The sequence below is a fragment of the Odocoileus virginianus genome, chromosome 18, assembly GCF_023699985.2.
Source record: "Odocoileus virginianus isolate 20LAN1187 ecotype Illinois chromosome 18, Ovbor_1.2, whole genome shotgun sequence".
NCBI classification, from domain to species: Eukaryota; Metazoa; Chordata; class Mammalia; order Artiodactyla; family Cervidae; genus Odocoileus; species Odocoileus virginianus.
The window spans coordinates 36,349,733-36,368,583 of NC_069691.1; the positions used below are offsets into that span (position 1 = coordinate 36,349,733).

At 39.0% G+C, this 18,851-nt stretch overlaps 1 protein-coding gene across 2 annotated transcripts in view; it reads right to left on the reverse strand.

Annotated features, from left to right (window-relative positions):
- Positions 1-18,851, reverse strand: part of MLLT3 (MLLT3 super elongation complex subunit) — a 285,782-nt gene that overhangs the window by 13,497 nt on the left and 253,434 nt on the right. For both annotated transcript variants that reach the window (XM_020890161.2, XM_070480580.1), the window contains exons 6-9: positions 10,787-10,856; positions 8,866-8,995; positions 5,624-5,723; positions 295-366 (exon numbers count right to left, since the gene is read on the reverse strand). In XM_020890161.2, coding sequence (XP_020745820.2) covers positions 295-366; positions 5,624-5,723; positions 8,866-8,995; positions 10,787-10,856 — 372 coding nt within the window. The remainder of the gene's footprint in view (positions 1-294; positions 367-5,623; positions 5,724-8,865; positions 8,996-10,786; positions 10,857-18,851) is intronic.

Here is an 18,851-nt window from a genome sequence, read left to right on the forward strand (position 1 = left end):
AGATTCCTTAACTCTCCACCTCCACCACAACTCTCTCACCTCCTAATTCCATGTGCCTGAAATCCCTTGACCATCATGGATAGCAAAAGGCCAAGTTTATCTTGTTTACTGGAGATGTAAACAAGACTTTGAAAATAAACTACAAAGCACTGGGAAGAAGCGCCTGTCATTTGGGGATTTCAGGCCCTTCTGATGAAGAAAATGAAATGAGAACGAGAAAGAATGATCAAGGGAAACACAACGAAACAAGAGTGTCAGGGCTACATTACTCACGGTAACAGACTAGAAACCTACCTTGTCACATTCACCATTCTTTATTTGCTTATCTGATTTGCTTTGCTTTATTGGACTTTTCACTTCAAGAATCTAGGGATCAAAGAGAACACAGTTAAATTTGATTGCTAGCACTGCTTGGCTAACCTGCCACATAAATAAAAGCACTATGAATGAAATGCATAATAACATCACTTTCCAAAGAGCATTTCTCCTCCTCACATTTTATTTCTTCTCCTCTAATCTGACTTTCTCTGGGAAAATAAATTACTTATATCTGAAATGCTGAGTCAGGGCAAGAGAACTTTAAAAAAAGTGACGATAAGGAAATTGATCTAAGCTTCCAAGGCTGCTTCTCTTTAGTGACAACACTCTCACACATATGCACAGCAGCTGAGTTGTAGTAGATTACAGTCCCCTCTGGCAAGAAATTTTTCTTATTCATCCTGTTGTTTCAACATGACTACCCATGCTCAGTGCAGTAAGGATGATAAGACAAACACTCAAATACCCTTTCTAGTACCTGCCTCTCAGATTCTAAAAAGCACTCCTGTCTACTAAATTCAGGAAGCTTTGGAAGTGAAGGTGGCTGCCACACTGGCTGCTCCCAACTTGGAATCCTCCTACTCGAGAAATAAAGAGCCAGGACCATCTTCTGTATTCTAAGAAATAATATATTTACCCATGATAAAATACCCAGTGCCTTTCCTTTGATCTGAACCAATTATAGCTTAGGTTATGAAGAGCAGTTTTGCATACTGTTCAGACGGTAGGGAGTTACATTTCTAATTAATAAAAAGGAGAAATACATTATTACTTAATAAACACAGTTGATTAATTAGAATTTTCAAAATTGAGAATTATGCTTAAAATGGTGAGAACCACTGAAATTATTGATGAGTGTTTACAGACATATAAAAACATAAAGGCAAAGGTAATTTGTCTTTTTCATTATATTCTCATTATCAAATGAGTTTCAATCTGAAGCTAATATTGAGGAAGAAAATGCCAATAAAGAAGATATTAAAGAAGTTTACTCTTCTTTAGCACACATACACACACAAGTCTCACAGTTCTGTTCAAAGGTCTAACACTTCCAAAACGCACAGAAGATTTTTAAAATGAATCCACATTTATTTTGTAATTTAACTTGTGGAGAGAGCACTGATTGGGCTCAAAAACCCAAGTTCAGGTACCAGCCCTATCATTTAATGTTTTTTTGAACTTTGACAAAAATGAGACAAATAAAATGAGAGCTAGGAGCAAGGGAGCATCCAGGTTCCCATTTAGCCATGAAATTCTCTACTGCTAATAAGCACTTTACTTGCTGAGGATGACATTCTAGAAAAGTCCCAATACTTCTCAAAAGGAATACATGTTTGTTTGAATTTAGGAAAATGTATAAGAAGTGAGTTCCTAACAGCATCTTGCCTGAGAATTGCCTTTCTTCCTTCGTTTTTGAGATTAAGATACCAGATGACCAACGTGACCGGGCTAATTTCAAACAAAATACTTCTGGCAACACAAGGAAATTACTTAATCGCAGAGGCAAAGCAATAGCTTTTAGTAAAGGAAACCAAACACCCCTACTACATTCAGAATTCCCTTCTCTATTTTGGCTGGAAATGAGACCTCGAGGGAACGTTCGTTCGCACTGCGACCTAGGAGTAAGTAGGTCAGTAGATGGCACTCCTCGCCAACTCAGATGCAGGGCTGGGCCAGGCAGAGCCAATCTGCTGTGAATGCAGGCAAGAGGGAAAAAAACAGCCCCTGTCTGCCTGCCTTGTGCATTAGAAAACCGAATTCTGTTCCCATCATATCCTTCCCCTGCGTACCCCGCCATTCCCTGCCCCAGGTCATTGTTCTCTGGGGACCAAGTGACCGAGAACTCTCCATGGGGCCCACAGAGTCGTGAACTAGGTTGAGAGAGTTCCACCACCTTCTCTTCAAAGCAGAAAATAGAACACGCAGGGCGCTGAAATCCCATCCTACACATTCCATAAGTGCTGCGGCACAGGAGGCCCAGAGACAGACACTGAAATCCTGGTTTCTTTCTTCTGAAGCCGCAGAGGCAGGAACAAAAGCCCCGGGTGTCAGTGATCCGCCTCGAGTTACTGAGGGGCTGCCCAGAGAGGGCTCAGTTAATCTTCCTGCTTTGATCTCTCCCTGCTCCAAAATAAACAGCTTTGTCAAAACCTCATTCTGAGAGCTGATCCATGCTGAAGACAATTGTTTTATTTATGATCATTTCTTATCTTTAAGGAAACGACTCCAGAATAGAAAAATATGGCACCTTGTCTTCCACAGGCCAATTTCAAACCAGTTTAACTGGATGGACTCTTTTATTTCATTCAACACGCCTCCCAGGCTGATAGGTGATTTATGATATTCTGAATATTAACTTGGGTCCGATGGATTGCTTCCTTCCTTTGAGGTCCCCCCTCTCCTCCCTCCCCTTCAATACTTTCAGCCAAAAAGGATCTAGAATTTTGATTTTGTTTGAAATTCACATAAAGAAGTTTGAAGTTTAAAAAAAAAAAAAACAAACTTTGGTTAAAATGGCACAGCATTATTCTTCTCTATTAAGCTGTAGGGAGAAAAAACAGCCACCCAGACTGCTGAGAGGCACCATGTATGCAGGTGATAGTCTCTGAAAATAGAACTATGATGAGTTGTGCTACTATCCTTAATCTGAGGATCTGACTTGAGAATCAGATTTTCAAGATTATTATTTTTCTGTATTCTTTTGTGAGGACTGACAACTCAATTACTCAGCAGATGGATTCTCTACCGCTGGGTCTTTGATGTTAACATCACTAGTAGCTCCTAACAATACTCAGGTTAATTACTTGCTTTGTTGACATATGGCTCTCTCTCTGTTCACTTTTTTTCCAAGAATTAGAAATGTCTGACTCAGTGAGCACTTTCTCTCTTCCCCAGCCCCTAGAAAATTGAGAAAAGGTAAGGAAACCATAGTCTTGCCTGGTAATTTATAGAAACTTTGAGACTATTGTCAACCTACAGAGACAGAGCGAGAATAGGCGAGGGATATGAAAGAAGAAGACTCAAGAGTCTGCCCATTTCACAGTTTGGCCTTCCTGGTAAGTTTTCGCTTATTTCACATGAAATTTCAGATCATCTCATCATCATCACTATCAAACACACACACACACACACACACACAAGACTAAACACACTCCAGTTCTAAGACATAGGTCCAAAGAGGAAAGCACCCTTGGGGTACATATATTTCCTACCCTAAACTAGTTAAAAGTGAAAGCATATGGACCTCCTTATTATGCTTCTAGGTGTATGGAGAAAGTGACATATAACTGAGTATTCCTGACAGATTGATGACTCACATGTGTGAAGCTACATTTGTCAAATAACATATGCCAAGAAACCAGTGGTATGCTATTTAATCGGATAAACTAATTTTTACCCTTTCTAGATAGATGGTACCATTTCAATTTTGTTTTGCTTTTTTTCATTCTGCCAGACAGTCAATAAAAAAAAAAGTCTGACAAAGAATCTAAACCTTTCCTTGAAACCAGGGCCAGGTCAAGACTGCAGCAGGTCCAGGAAGAGACTGGGGCAGTTCTGTCTGCAAGGCAAGATGGCGGCTTGTTGGAGCTGCATTTATTTAGCAAGCATAGTCTTCACTCCACCTGAGAACAATGCTGAAGACTACTGCAGGGCACAAAAGCACATCCTATAATGCCCTGCCCTCCTGGCCCTGCCAAGGCCACCATCACCACCCAGGAAGAATCCTAATTCCAATACACCACCCACTGGAAGCAGAAATCAGGCCTACATAGGTTGAAATTGGATATAAAAATATATTCAAGGTCCAAATGCTATTCTGACAGTTCATACTGAAGCACACACTTACAAAAGAATCCTCAAAGTTATCTAGTTAGCCAGCCTAGGGCCCTTCTCAACTGACTGGCAATGATGGTTATGCCCGTGGTCCTCAGTTTCCCCTGACATGCTTGACTTGGGAGTACTGGGCAGCCACACTTGAGGTGACAGCTGGTTGGGTCATGGGTATGGCTGGCCCTGGAGGTGGGGAGACACACGGACTGTGGGGAGTTAGGATAAGGAAGAAGAAAGTACAACTCCTTGCAGGTCAGTCTGTAATGGACGAGGAGGTTGGGCCCGCAGTCACATGTAGGACACAAGGAAACTGTAGTTGAATTGTAACTGGAGAGGTAAAGAACACTGATATTATTCCTACCTAATAATGGAGGCTTTAAGTTGTAGATCAATTAAATGAGGAATTTTACATTTTAAGAGATTTTTGCTTTATATGAAATTTGAAATGAAAACATCTTTAGCTATAAAAAATCACATTTTCCCCATAAAAGAAAGCTCACAAATTTCAAGGACAAGGCCATTTAAAACAACAGGTAGGACACCTGTGAAACAGAATAATTTTACAAACTACATTTTCAAGTTAACATTCATATGGTAACTTGAATTAAGCAATTATTGTGAGGTCTCACAGAATCTGTCTAAATAAGGAAAAAAGAATAGCATGGTAATAGAGAATCAACCCAATGCATAATGAAGTTTTTTACAATACTTGAAAACAGCTTATTTTAGCAAGTGTTTAAAATAATCATTCATTTAATAAAAGCTCTTCATCGCAGCTTTGCAAGCTCTGCCTAGACCTATCCAAATAACTATATTCTTTACTCTGATTATCAAATTAATAAGCTTTCCTTTAGCTGGATTTATAACAACAGTGATAATGACCATTGTTTACTCTATATTTTATAAATGATTCCTTACAATCCCAAGTGATAATCCTTTTTTCCTGGATGAGCACAGAGGCAGAGCACCTATACTAACCATATATCATCAACTGTTTGCCAAGAAGTATGAACCATGCTTCATGCTCTTTACACATACTTTTTTACCACCCTCCCAGGAGCCAGTAAGGTAAACATTAATATCCCCATTTACAGATGAGAAAACTGAGGCTAAATTAAAAAATTTTTTGTACCAATAAACTACTATAAGTCAGTAAAACAAGAATCAGGCTTCATACTAGCTCCAAAGGTCATATTCTTCTCAACTGACAGGGGGAAAATATACAGAAATCAGGAGTAAATGGGCAACACTTTTTGTTACCCTCCTGTCCTGCATCTATTGACATTTAACTAACTCATCCAATGTCATACTTTTGTGACAACTTAAGTTCTTTTACCCTATGTATTTAGTCTTAAGGTTGTAGATTCCCAGTTATTTGCTGTCAAGAGGGACTTTGTTTAAAATTTAAGGGGTAAAAAGCCTGGCATACTTTGAGTTCTGCAGAATCGTGAGAAGTGCAGACCCAGAAGCTTACCTGGTTGTTGTTGGTTTTTAATAAGGGTGGCGGGGGTTCATGATGTAGGGGTGAGGAAGCAGAACTGCTTTCACTATCACTGCCATCACTTAAGCTAACTCTGAAAAGAAACAGAGAAGTCATTCGCAGAGTTACAGACAATTCTTGAACTATCCAAAGAATTAGGGGTAGAGAGCAAGGCATCCAAACATTAATCATCGGGAACTGGTTTCAGTTCATACAATCGCTACTACCTGCTGGTGTTTACTTTGTATCTAGAAAGGGGTTAAACGTTTGACTTACTACTTCTCATTTAATAATCTCCATTTCATAGATAAGGAAACTGAGACAGACTGGATCACTCACATAGGGTCACAGAGGTAAGAGTGCTGGTTCTAGGATTCAAATCCAAGCAACGTGACCCACAGCCCTAGTACTCAGCCAGTATATTTTGCTGCCTTCATTTATTCATTTATCTCCCTGTTCCAGCTCCATCCACCTACTGTCATAAGCATGTCACCCAAGCTGGAAGTTCAGCAAAATCAGACAGTTCACAGGTTACTACCCTTTTCCCCCTCCTTTCCCTCTGCCTATTTGTTACAGGTGAAAATTTTACAAGTATGGCTAAAATATAGGGTGCAGGAATGGAAGTAACTGCTAAGAAGAATGTGGATCATGGCCCTGCAGGACTGACAGTTAAGGGTGACATCTGAGGGTGGGAGGTGTGAAGCTCAACATGACAGACCCATCACCAATCATTTCCACTGTGTCATGATGCAAAGTTGACCCTAGTTCCGATACAATTCCCTGGAAATACACCACAGAACATGAAAAGACAGTGTGTTTGGGAAAACTGCTTTAGAAAAATACAATGTCTTTCAAAAATGAAAGACAATAAAAATATCACCTCCTCATTTTTTTTCCTTTCCATTCAAAATGGAATTTTCTTTCAGCGAGAATAGGAGATATTTCTTTATTTACTCTGCTGAATGTATGTACTCTTTTAGAAATGTCCTTCAGTGTTTGCTCCCTCTCTTTGGTTATATAGTAACTTAATACAATATTCTTCTCAGAAACAGAAAATGCTTTAGAAATCAGGATAGTTTTTCTGTTGTTCTGAATAGGCGATCACATTCCAGCCCTAGAATACATTCAGATAGACAAGATACGAGGCAGGAAATGAAAAGGATACACTGGGACATCCTTTTAGGAAAAAACTGATGGAACTTGTTTTTCTTAACTAAATTACATTAATGAAGTGTTCAGTTGAAGCGCCGCTTTAAAATGCTTCTTGACTGAAGTGGAAGGCTGAGTATTTAAACTGATTAAACAGTTGAGACTGCACAAGTGCAATGAAGATCAAATGTTACCCAGGCAGGGACTGTGCCAACAGCGTATGTCAGGAGGCAGGGAGAGCCTTGCAAACAACATGCATCACGTATCAGTAAACTCACAAACATGTATGATCTGACCCATGCTGACTCAGGGGACAAGGCAAAGAGGGGACAGGCCACAGCACATCACAGAGTATCCAGGTCTTCTACATACTAAAAGTAAGTTGGGAGATATCTAGACTGGTTAAGCATTTTTTCACCAGCTAAATGTAAAAGCAGTCAGTGGTCAGGATTTCCATTGTTATAAAGATGCTCCTACACCTGACTACAAGTGTAGTCAGATGAACGGACCTACAAGTGTCAGTTCATTTTTAGGTTTATTTTTTTGCCCCATCAGTTTCCTTCTTGTCCGATTAAAGACTTGTAAAGGGAAACATTACAAGGCCAAGACCATAAGGTTCCTTATGTCTCTCTTATTTAAAAGGAATACAGATGGGTGATTTTGGGAGACGAGTAGAGAAAAAGGAATTGAGTACAGCCATAAGAAAGAACCACTGAGAGATGGGACAGGGTACATATTCTAAGGAGGACATATTCTCCAAGGACACGAAGGAATTACCAATTAGCAAACATATGGTCTGTCCAGTTTGGGTTAAGATCACATCATTTTGGGGAATTTTAGGGCCTGCTACCCAGTAATGGATAATGGGAAAAGACTTAATGCAATATATTATCAATGTAATTGGATTTTAAGTTCAAATAGATTCATATTTTTCCTACTCAAAACCCATTAAAGTAAGCACAGCTATTTGTTTTTCTCATGATAAATAAAATCCTCGAGGCAATTTCAGGTTGACTATTAATTATAAGTGACATGAATTAGCATCTTTCCAATGCAGAAGTATGCCTCGCCGCATTAAAGCTACTTAAGTAACAGTCAGCACACTTAAAGGGAATTTAGTTTCTGGAAAATACACAGGTGATCCTAGTTTTAATTGGGTCACACATAATTCATTGAAATCAATCATGCATTTCTAACTACAAACAGCGAACACATTTCCTCAAATTCTGAGTTATGAATACCTACAACAACGAAGCTACACAAATTCTTCAAATGAAAGCAGAGTTCATTTCAGCAGCCAGTCCTGCCACCCTGGCATTTACTTTGAAGAGCAAAAGCTTCCAATAGGACTTTTTCTCTGTAAAATTTATAGAGGAAAAACTTCTCCTTTCTGAGAACAAGGGATAAATAGTTCCCTGGGGAACAGTGAGTGTAAGCATGCCAAGGTGCCCCAACTTAAACTTTGTACGGCATGTAATCTATAAAAATAGTATATATTATATACAAATATCATGTATTAACATCTATATATGGAGTCTAGAAAGATGGTACTGATGAACCTATATTCAGGGCAGGAACAAAGATGCGGATGTAGCAAACCGACTAGTGGACACAGCATGGGGGTGTTAAATAAATAGTTAGTGGGAAGTCGCTACATAACACAGGAAGCCCAGTCTGGCACTCATTGATGACCGAGAGAGGTGGGATGAGGGGTGGGTGGGATCGAGATTCAAAAGGGAGGGGTTTCACATATATATATATATATGAGAGAGTGAGTTTTGGCTAACTTGTGTTGTATAGCAGAAACTAACACAACAGTATAACGCAAGCACCCTCCAGTTAAAAAAATACATATATACTATACTATTGAATTACTATGCTATACACCTGAAACTAACGTAAGTCAACTATACTTTAATAAAAATAAATACTTAAATAAATACTCAAAATACTTTTAAAAAAATGAATGTGACTATTTACTTGCCATCGTTTTTGGTATTTCACATTTTTGCTGTGGTTATACTCTTAGATCCAGTGAAAAGGTATGATTCCATCCCAGGGAACCTCAGCTCTACCAAGACACTCACCTGCGACTTCGGCTGCCCCCTCTATTTACAGGTCTCTCCATTTCGGAGTCGTTGTCATTATCCTCTGCCTCATCTGATTCCTCCTCGTTGTCATCAGAATGCAGATCTTTCATTATAGACCTTAGAGGACCTGAGCGATGACAATGAACCACAGGCAATCAAATACACTTAGCGATAGCAGACACAGGGGGATAGCTTACCAGCACCCAACACTGCTTAAAAACTACCATCATCAGATACAGTTACACAATTTACATGATAAATCTGGTAGTTTCTGGAATGCAACCTCTGCCAAAACACTACTGCTTTCATAACACATGCCCCAAAATGTTCTTTAGAAAATCTCTATTTCCTAGCAACTTTTTTCCTGTGCATTTTTCTTCCCTAAGAAAAATCACACCTAAAAAGAAACAGAAAGATCTGTTAGTAAATTGAATGTTTTGTTAGGTTAATCCATGTATTGAAAAGTTGAGACTAATAAATCACCACGGTTGTAACTTGTTCTTAGCAAGGCGGCCTTTGTGTGGTAGTTTTTGATCTATTAAGGTTTAGCTGTTCCTTTTATTTCAAGGTCAATTTCAGGTCAAGCAAGCATTTCAGTCAAGTTCAGATTATAAAGTATTTCAATTCCATGGTGCAATGTCCTATTTCTGATCTTCATATTGATCTTGGACACAAGGTCTTGTTGCAACAATTTTGTGTAGCCAATTTTATTTTACTTTTTAAGAATTTCCTGGCAAAATATTGGCATGAATTTACATAAACAAGGCCATATAATAAATCAGTGCCCAGAATATTCCAAACAGTATCCAGTATTAGATGGGAGAGAAACATCAAGGCAGAACTTATTTTATTCTAAAATGTAAAAAAAAAAAATTTTAATTCACAGAAAAATGCATTAATGTGGTTTATTTTCATACTACTATAAATGTAATGAAATCAAAATAGATAATTCTAATCTTAACAGAAGAGATTGTGAGGACAATGGAGAGAGTGAGGGAGGCACTTTCACCCTAGATTAGCCAGTTCCTAAAGGCTAATCTGTGATAGGCTCTCTGAGCTATCATTGCCTTCCTTCTAAAGTAAGTGTTGACTCTATGTCATCTCACATTCTGCAAACTCCAAATTTCTCTGCTTTTGTAATGGGCTTTTATCTCAGGAACTCAGTGGAACAAGAACTCTAAACAGCCAAAATGAACAGTGTCTTTTATTTTTTCCAGGAAGCTTAGCCTTAGCCTAAATGCACACAACAGTTTAATCCTTTTCAAAACATGCAAGGCCATCAGGAATTCAATGTGGTCAATCAAAAAAGGTAATGTGCAATGTGATGCCCAGAAACAGATTATTTCTTGATATAATCTCAGTTTCCCTGTTTTAAAAAAAAAAAAATTGAAAAACGGGCCTGTGTTTGTAGAGTTTCCACACATGAAAAGTGGAAAATATATTTAGTTAATGTTTCAGTTTAAATTTTCTTACGAAATTTATTTTGAGTAGAAGAAAATATATTCTAAAGATAGCAAATTAACACTCACCACAGAAAAAAGTCTATTAATCCGTGGAAAAATAATAAAATGAAAGATGTCCAGGAGGGGGACTAAAAACCTATTTCTCTCTGTCAAAGCCTCTCAAGTCTAGCTTTCGCTATTGTATTTCCTTTGGGAACTCCCTGGAATGGGCTGTGTCTATAATCCTTTTGTAAAATGGGACTCTGATGGCAGGGACTGGAAAAAGGGGAATTTCTAGAGGCTGGCCTCATACATCAGAACAATACTCAAGTGCATTCCTAGGGGAAATAAATACAACTGCATAAAAGCCAAGTTATCATTCAAATAATAAAACAGTAGAAAATAGGCCATAAATCAAGTCATTAAGATGTTTTATGAGAAAAATGTCTCCGAGCTGGCCTGGGAGATGTGGATACCTTGTTGCCTGGTCTGGGATGGTGTGAAGCTGGAGCTGGAGCTGGAGCTGGCAGGACTGGGTTGTTCAGACTTGAAATAAAAAGAGAAAGGCACCATCAGTAAATGCATAGGACACTACACACCTAAAATTAGAAACACCATTGTGGCTCAAACAGATTTTACCCTACAAAAACAGTCTGACATTGTGCAAGAAAATGACTACAAATTGCCTCATGTCAAAAATGCTAACACAGGAAAGTCAGTGTCCTTTTTGTTTTGTCCACAATATTTTCATTAGATGCAGGAAAAAAGTGTAAAACCTCAAGGATAAAGAGGGACACACCTCATAAGGCAAGAAACCTGGCTTTGATTCCATTCCTATGTTTACTGTCATCCGCATTGCTTTCTGAAAGATACCTTGATTACCCTTTCTGCAACGTTTGATTGACTCAACTGGTTAAAACATAGTGGTAATGAGGCCAAGGTCATTAGTTCAATCACATTATGAGCCAGTTAATTTTACTCTGGTCCAAGGCCATGACCCAACCCTAACCCCGTTCATCCACAGTTCACAGATGGAGGCCAATGATTGCAAGGAGACCTGGCCAAGTCCCACAAATGAGTCAGGGGAAAATGTTCCCACCACTTAAAAAACACCCTTTAATTCCACAGCACAGTGATGCAGGGAAAGAGCATCATGTACACACCTCACTGTCAACGCATTCTCTTCATTCCTTACTACCCGGAACACGTTCCACATCCTCCTTGACCTACCAACTCGGAGTTCCCTTCCTTTCCCAAACCCACTGAAAATGTGGATCATCTGTTTGCTTAGATCTGCTCTGGAATCATGCTACCTCTCATGTGGATTTTTTTCTTTCCAGCAACCTGCCAGCACTTGAAAAAGCTGGGATTGGAGCCTTTGCCCTGTGCTTCTTGTTATGCCTTCACACTCAGCAACATGCACTGCATACAACAGGCACTCTTTCTCTGTGACATTAGGCCCTCTGGTCTACCATCTGTTTTTTTTTTTTTTTTTTCATTTTAAATTTATTTAATTGGAGGCTAATTATTTTACAATACTGTAGTGTTTTTTGCCATACATGGACATGAATCAGCCATGTGTGTACATGTGTTCCCCATCCTGAGCCCCACTCCCACCTCCTCCCCCATCCCATCCCTCAGGGTCATCCCAGTGCACCAGCCCTGAGCACCCTGTCTCATGCATCCAACCTGGACCGGTGATCTGTTTCACATATGATAATATACAGGTTCCAGCGCTATCTGTTTTTATGAGACTTTCTGGTAGGTAACAAGGGGAGGAGAAAACCCATGGACAGAACTGTGCAGAGAAATCGATCACGCCATCCAGACTCTTGAACTGTACACATTTAAGGCCCAGTTTGAGCTTCTCTGACGGCTCAGGTGGTAATGAATCTGCCTGCAATGCAGGAAACCCAGGTTCGATCCCTGGGTCAGGAAGATCCCCTGGAGGAGGGAATGGTAATCCACTCCAGTGTTCTTGCCTGGAGAATCCCATGGACAGAGGAGCCTGGTGGGGATATAGCCCATGGGGTTGTCATTAGTTTAAAATAACTTAAATTTGGTTGGAAGAGGGCATTACTTTTCTCCCATTTCTAATATGCTCATAGTTTAAACTACACGTTCATGTCACTTGAGAAACTCCTGAGGTCTTCCCATGGACAGGACACATCTCCGTTGCTCAATGGGTGACTGCGTTTATCACGGCCACACATGAGGACGAGAATCTCAGTTCCACTCACACTGCAGTTTCTCCCCCTTGATCTTCTCAGCTCCCCTCCCATCACTGACTCCACTACCCCTCCCCTCCAAGCAGCACCAAGCTCCACAAACTCACACAAGGAAGCACTTTCAGGCATTCCTAATGCATACTTCATATCCCGAGGCTGGATGGGAAAACAGGTGTCAGCAATCTACCACTCACCCTCCAGGAAAACAGCCAGACGGGACCTCTAATGAGCAGCAGGTGGCCCACCAACCCACCACCCCGGCAAGATTTCCTTGAAATTTGCAGCGCGAGGTCCACATTGTTATTCGTGACCCACAAAGAAGAGCCAGTGGACAAGTACAGAGGCCCGTGGGAGGTACCCTTCACTCTCTCCAGTGCCTTCCACTTCCCAGACCCTGCGGTGAGTCACACAGCTGAAAGGGGATGCAGCACAATGCCCAGCCGCAAACATTTCTCCCGGGGTCCACGGAGCACTCCCTTTCCTCTCCAAGTTGCTCTCTTCAGCCATGAAAAGTGTCTGCAAACAGTAATATTTTGATAGTTCTGGAAACCATTTTGGAGCCAAAAAAGAGGTTTCCTTAGAGAGAGCTGCAATCCCCATCCTGCCTGGCCAGTATGCGCTATGCTGGACTTCAAGGAGATGTTCTGCCAGAGCTATTTGCTGTGAGTGACATTAATTAGGATCAAGAGGACAGTGGCCATCTCTCCAACTCCCCCATGCTAAATGTGACCCATCTGTCTCAAGCATCATGCCAATGCCAGAACCAAACCTGGAGGCAGCCTTCTTTTAGTTTCCTAACCATAAACAAAGTTAATAATGCCACAGTTGCTAACCATTAGAAAACTGGCAAATGGTAAAGAACATAATACAACCAGAGCAAAAGGCTTTCTATTCAGTGTTTATCATTAACACCCTGGCTCTTTCACCAAGCATTTGAAGGGGTTTACAGTAGAAGACAGTCATTCTGTGAGAATATTAAAATGGAAACTTTAATATGGAAACTTTTCATGGTTGAAAGCAACAGAGGTGGATGGAGAAGGATAAAAATGTTGAATGGTGGGCAGAAAATTCCTATGTCCAGAAAACTTTTTTGCAATCAGGACAAGGACTTGTAGAATGTGAGAGCTAAGGAGACCTTTGAATCATCAAAAGGAGTGATTGTCATACTTCCATGAGCAGGAGAGAACCAACCGGGAGATCTGGTAAAATGCAGACTCCTGGGCCCCACCCAGGGTGTCTAAGTCGGGGATAGTGATGAGAACCTGGATTTCTTACAAGTTCCTAGGTGATGCTGCTGCTGCTGTTGCTGTTCTGAGGGCCAACCAGACTTTTGAGAACCACTGGCCAAAGACTTGAGATTCATAGCTGTGAATATTCATCAGAATCAGCTAGGTGGATTCTATACACGAAGAGATTCTGATCCAATATATTTGGCAGGGCCAGATCAGGGAAGCCCTCTCTTTTTATACATGCAAAAATATGTTTTTAAAAGAATCTTAACTTTAAGAAAGCATAAGAGTTTGCATCATGAGAAAAAATATAAACTTATTGATCTATCCAGAGGTAACAACCCTGCATAATCTTCAAAGTATTTGGCAAAAAAAAGCCCCCTGACAGGACATGGCTACCAGTGAATAAAAACATTCATGAAGCATGTACAATTGTGTTTTGGTGGATAGACCTTACACTAACCAAAGCTGACCAGGGCAAAATTCAACTAGATGTTAACTACTCAAAAAGCCATTCTGCTACTAGATGAGGCCGATCCAGCCTTAGATTTTATCAAGTTCAACAAAACCGAGCTGGAGGTCACTTTCAGTTTGTTTGTTTGTTTGTTTTTAAATCAAATTTACCCACCAAAAACACAGGTCAAAGATGACTATATAAAACTAGGTAAGGTTGTGTGTGTTACAAAAAATTTTCACCATTAAGCTGAACTAGATTAAGATTTTAACGAGGCCCCAAAGATTGAAGAGATTATGTATCTTCCTTTTCCCTCCCTAGGTGTGCCAAAAACTAAGTGCACGGAATTCCAATGAGGTCCTGATGTCCCCCTTAATTTAAGACTTATTTTTGACCATCAAAATTTTCACTAAAAAAAAAAAAATTTTGTGTGTGTTTCTTGCTTATGCCTTAAGCACACGCTTAGCTGATGTACTAAGCAACGCACACTAGATGTGAAGTTTCTTTAAATAGTCTGTTCCACAGTGACAAAAATATAGGTTTAAGAATCTCAAATTCTATTGCTCACTAGTATATGTTTTTAGGAAGATTATGTAAGCATTAGTTTCTTCAGAGAGTGAGGGCACTGAACCTCATGTAGAAGTGATAAAGTTAAGTTGATATAATAAAGTAAAAAATCCTAGCCCATGGCTGTTATAACGGCAGCTAATCAATACGTAGTTGCTACTATTATTTACAATAGATCACAAACTCCTCTATTGCCTAAAACAAGATATAGCTTTACTACCAAAACAATGGACCTACCAAGATTTGCAATGCAATCTTCAACATTAAATGGCTATGCAAAACCATTTTGTAATGGATTTTCTATGGAGGATTATTCTTGTCCAAGACAAGTAAGAAAAACCGCATGTTTACAACTCCTAGAAGTTAAGTCCTAGAAGTGTTGTTCCTTCAAACAAGAACACCTGTCAATGTAGGTCACGTGACAGGACTTGTAAAATCTGCCATTGTTCCTTATACTTGGAGCAGATTTCCTCCTTAGGTAATCAGAACACAGAATTTTCATCTTTTCCAATGGGCAACTATATTTTTGAACAAGATTTCAACTTGATCTTTAAAACAATAAAAATAAAGAAAAGGTGGGAGAATTATATACACCTTTCTTCAGGAGAAAGGAAAAGAATATGGTATAATTAAATTACTTTAGACATATTTTAGACATATTGCTACTTTATTTCCACAAATTTTCTATTTTGTTTAGGAAAAAAACACCTTGCAATAAAGATTATTTTTTCTTTGCACAAATATTCAGACTGTGTCAAGGATGAGTACTAATCAAAGAAGAAAACACATATGTAATACACTTTTAAAAGACTACCTCATTCATGATGGATATTAATGAAATTTATCATGGCAATCATTTCACAATATATAGATATATCAAATCACTATGTTATGCACTTTAAACTGATATGATGTTCTGTGAAAATTATATCTCAACAAAACTGAGAAAAAAAGACCTCATTTAGTTTCTCTACTATAATAAACTAAAGATAATCAAACTCAACTTTCAAATAAACATTTGATTTTAAAGAAAAATGACATTCAACATCCATTCTAGACAATGTTCTTCATCCTATGAACACACTCTTATCTTACCAATTCCCATTAATAGGTAATATATTGTGAGAGCTACATCAATAAAAGATAAGGTAAAAGTTAAGCTAGGAAATAAGTATTAAAAGTTACAAAATGACACTTAAATTTAACAAGGTTAATGCAATAGTGTATTGTCAAAAGGCTAAAAACAACAGGGTTTTAATCTTCATTTGGTTTTACATTAATGACATTTTCAAAATAAACATGCTAAAAGAACAAAACCTTATTATACAGAAAGGTATATGAAAATAAGATTGGAAAAATCAGTCAATAACTCTAGCCTCTTAATGGATCTTTGTGTAGATCTATCATGGTCTTCATTTCATTTGTTCTGCCATGAGAAAGGCAAGTAGTGCTATGGACTAAATGTGATCCCCCCCAAAAAAATTGTATGTTGAAGTCCTAACCCCCATGTGATGGTATTTGGAGGTGGTCTTTGGGAGTAATCAGGTTAGATGAGGTCATGAGGGTGGGGGTCTCAGGATGGGATTAGTGCCCTTATTTAGACAAGACACCAGAGAACTTGCTTCCTCCCTTGCTTCTCCTATGTCAAGACACAGTGAGAAGGTGACCTGTTGCAAGCTAAGAAAAGAACCCTCACAGAGAAGCCAAACTGACCAGCACCTTGATCTTGGACTTCCCAGTTTCCATAAATATATATATAAATAAATTTCTGTTGTTGAAGCTACACAGTCTATGGTATATTATTATGGCAGCCAGAGTTGACTAAAATAGCAGAACACATTTTTAATCTTCATTTACTGGTGGTGAAACTGAAGCACAATAAAATGAAGTGACCAATGGCGGTCACTCTCAGCTTCCCAGGTGGCTGAATGGGTAAAGGACCTGCCTGCAATGCAGGAGACATGGGTTCGATCCCTGGGTTGGGAAGATCCCCTGGAGGAGGGCATGGCAACCCACTCCAGTGTTCTTGCCTGGAGAATCCCCATGGACAGAGGAGCCTGGGGGGCTACAGTCCCTGGGGTCACAAAGAGTCGGACACGAGTGAAGTGACTGAGCATTAAGCATGGGTAATATTTAAGTGGATTACAACCAAGTTTTGTGACTTCTAATCTAGCCCTCTTTATACTACACCTATTAACACTGAAGAAGACCTAGCAATTTAAAGCAGAGTTCTGAACATACTAACACCATTTTATAACACTAGTGTCAAGGAACAAAGTTTTCTATGTCACTGAGAAACTGAATATCCCTCTAAGGGACAGCTTATGAGCGGCGTCCAAAACAAATGAATGGTAAAAACACTTCAGCCCTGGGGCTGTTATGTCTGTATCAACTGCTTCTAACATTCGTCCAATCAATACTACATTAGACCCTAGCTACTCACCTCACTAGTACAGTAGGTTTTTTTCTTTTTTTTTTTTCAAAAAGCAAGTAAGTTTCCCCTCTGAACTATTCTGATCTTATTGACACTGGCATTGATCAAGAAGACTGGTAAACACATCAGGCAACACACTACAATCATTTATTTGCCTTCAAGGGTGAACTATCACTTTCCCCAAGCCTTCTATACAATTCTCATGAAATCCAGGGTTAAAAAAAAATAGATTTAATGCTTTAAATAATCTGTTAACAACTCTTTCTTTGAAACCAAGGTGTAATCGGAGAAAGAACACTGGAGTAGGAAGCTGGAACCCTCCTCATTGCCAACTACTCAGCTCTGTGAGCACACAGAAGAAACCACAAGTCTCTTGGGCAAACCCTTTCCATTTGTAAGCATTATGACAACTTGAGTGAATTTGATGTTAAATTATAATTGTATTTAGTTCCTTGGATCCTTGTAATATCAAAAGCTATTGTTATGTCTACCACGTGCTGGTAATAGGGGAAGATCCTAAGAACTACCTTCCCTATGGTTAGCAAAACAGGAAAGATCTTTATTTCTATTATATTTTCAGCTTACAGACAAAGTCATTCTGGGTGCCAAGATAATTGGCTTTACATTGAGGTGCCTCTGTTTTTACAATTGCATTTGTTTTCTTCGTTATTATTGTCATCTTCACTATTATTATTAAATGCTGTCAACATTTGTCACCATCCCTCCCTGTCTGAGAACACAAAATCCCATTAGGAAACGAATTGGCCTTGGGGAACAAGGGTCTATAAATCTTTCCATTAAGACCCTTTTCCACACTTGGGGATGGCTATAATTTTCTTTCAGCTTCTTCTCTTTTAAACAGAGGAGCCTCAAGTCTTTTATCTCTCATCACCAGTTGTACTTTGAAGGCTGCTACTGACTATTGTGGACAGAACACGTGATCTTTCAAAAAAATCCAGTTGTTGCAAGATGGTGCGTGTGCCAGATGCGTTCTGAAAATCACTCACTTGTTAAGAGCTTTAGGAATGAGAAATCATCTGGAAAAGACCAATGTACAGTTGTGCCACCTTGAAGCATGTAAGCATTCCCTGATTAAAGACTGCACAGAGAAGTTGAGTTTCACAACTAGCCATTAATTATACCACCTATTTGTAATGTTAGAGACATCTTTTAACTAATCTTTTTTTTTCTCTTTCATACATTTTAAAGGTAGAGGAAGAAAAAGTTACAAGAGAGTTTATAGCTATAATGCCTCACAAAAGAGAAACAGGAAGAAAGAAAAAAAAAAACAGTTTCCTGATAGAATTGCCCCATAATTAACTGTTATTGAAGCTGACCAATGAACATCAAAACACCACTGCTCATCAGCTGACAATAAGATCACTTAACTGTTGTCAGAACTACTATTTAGTTGCTCGTGAAATAACCCACCTGTGTAGTGCATGAGACACTTGAAATAATGGAAAAGTATTGGTGGATTCTTTGTATAATGGCAGGGCCCAATTGAATAAAGTACTAAAAGTACATTTTATGTGGTTATAACTCTCAGTTTTGGATTATAACATTCTAAATATTAGAGTAAATTAAATAGAATGAATTCAGAGTATCATCAACATGGTAAATAATTGA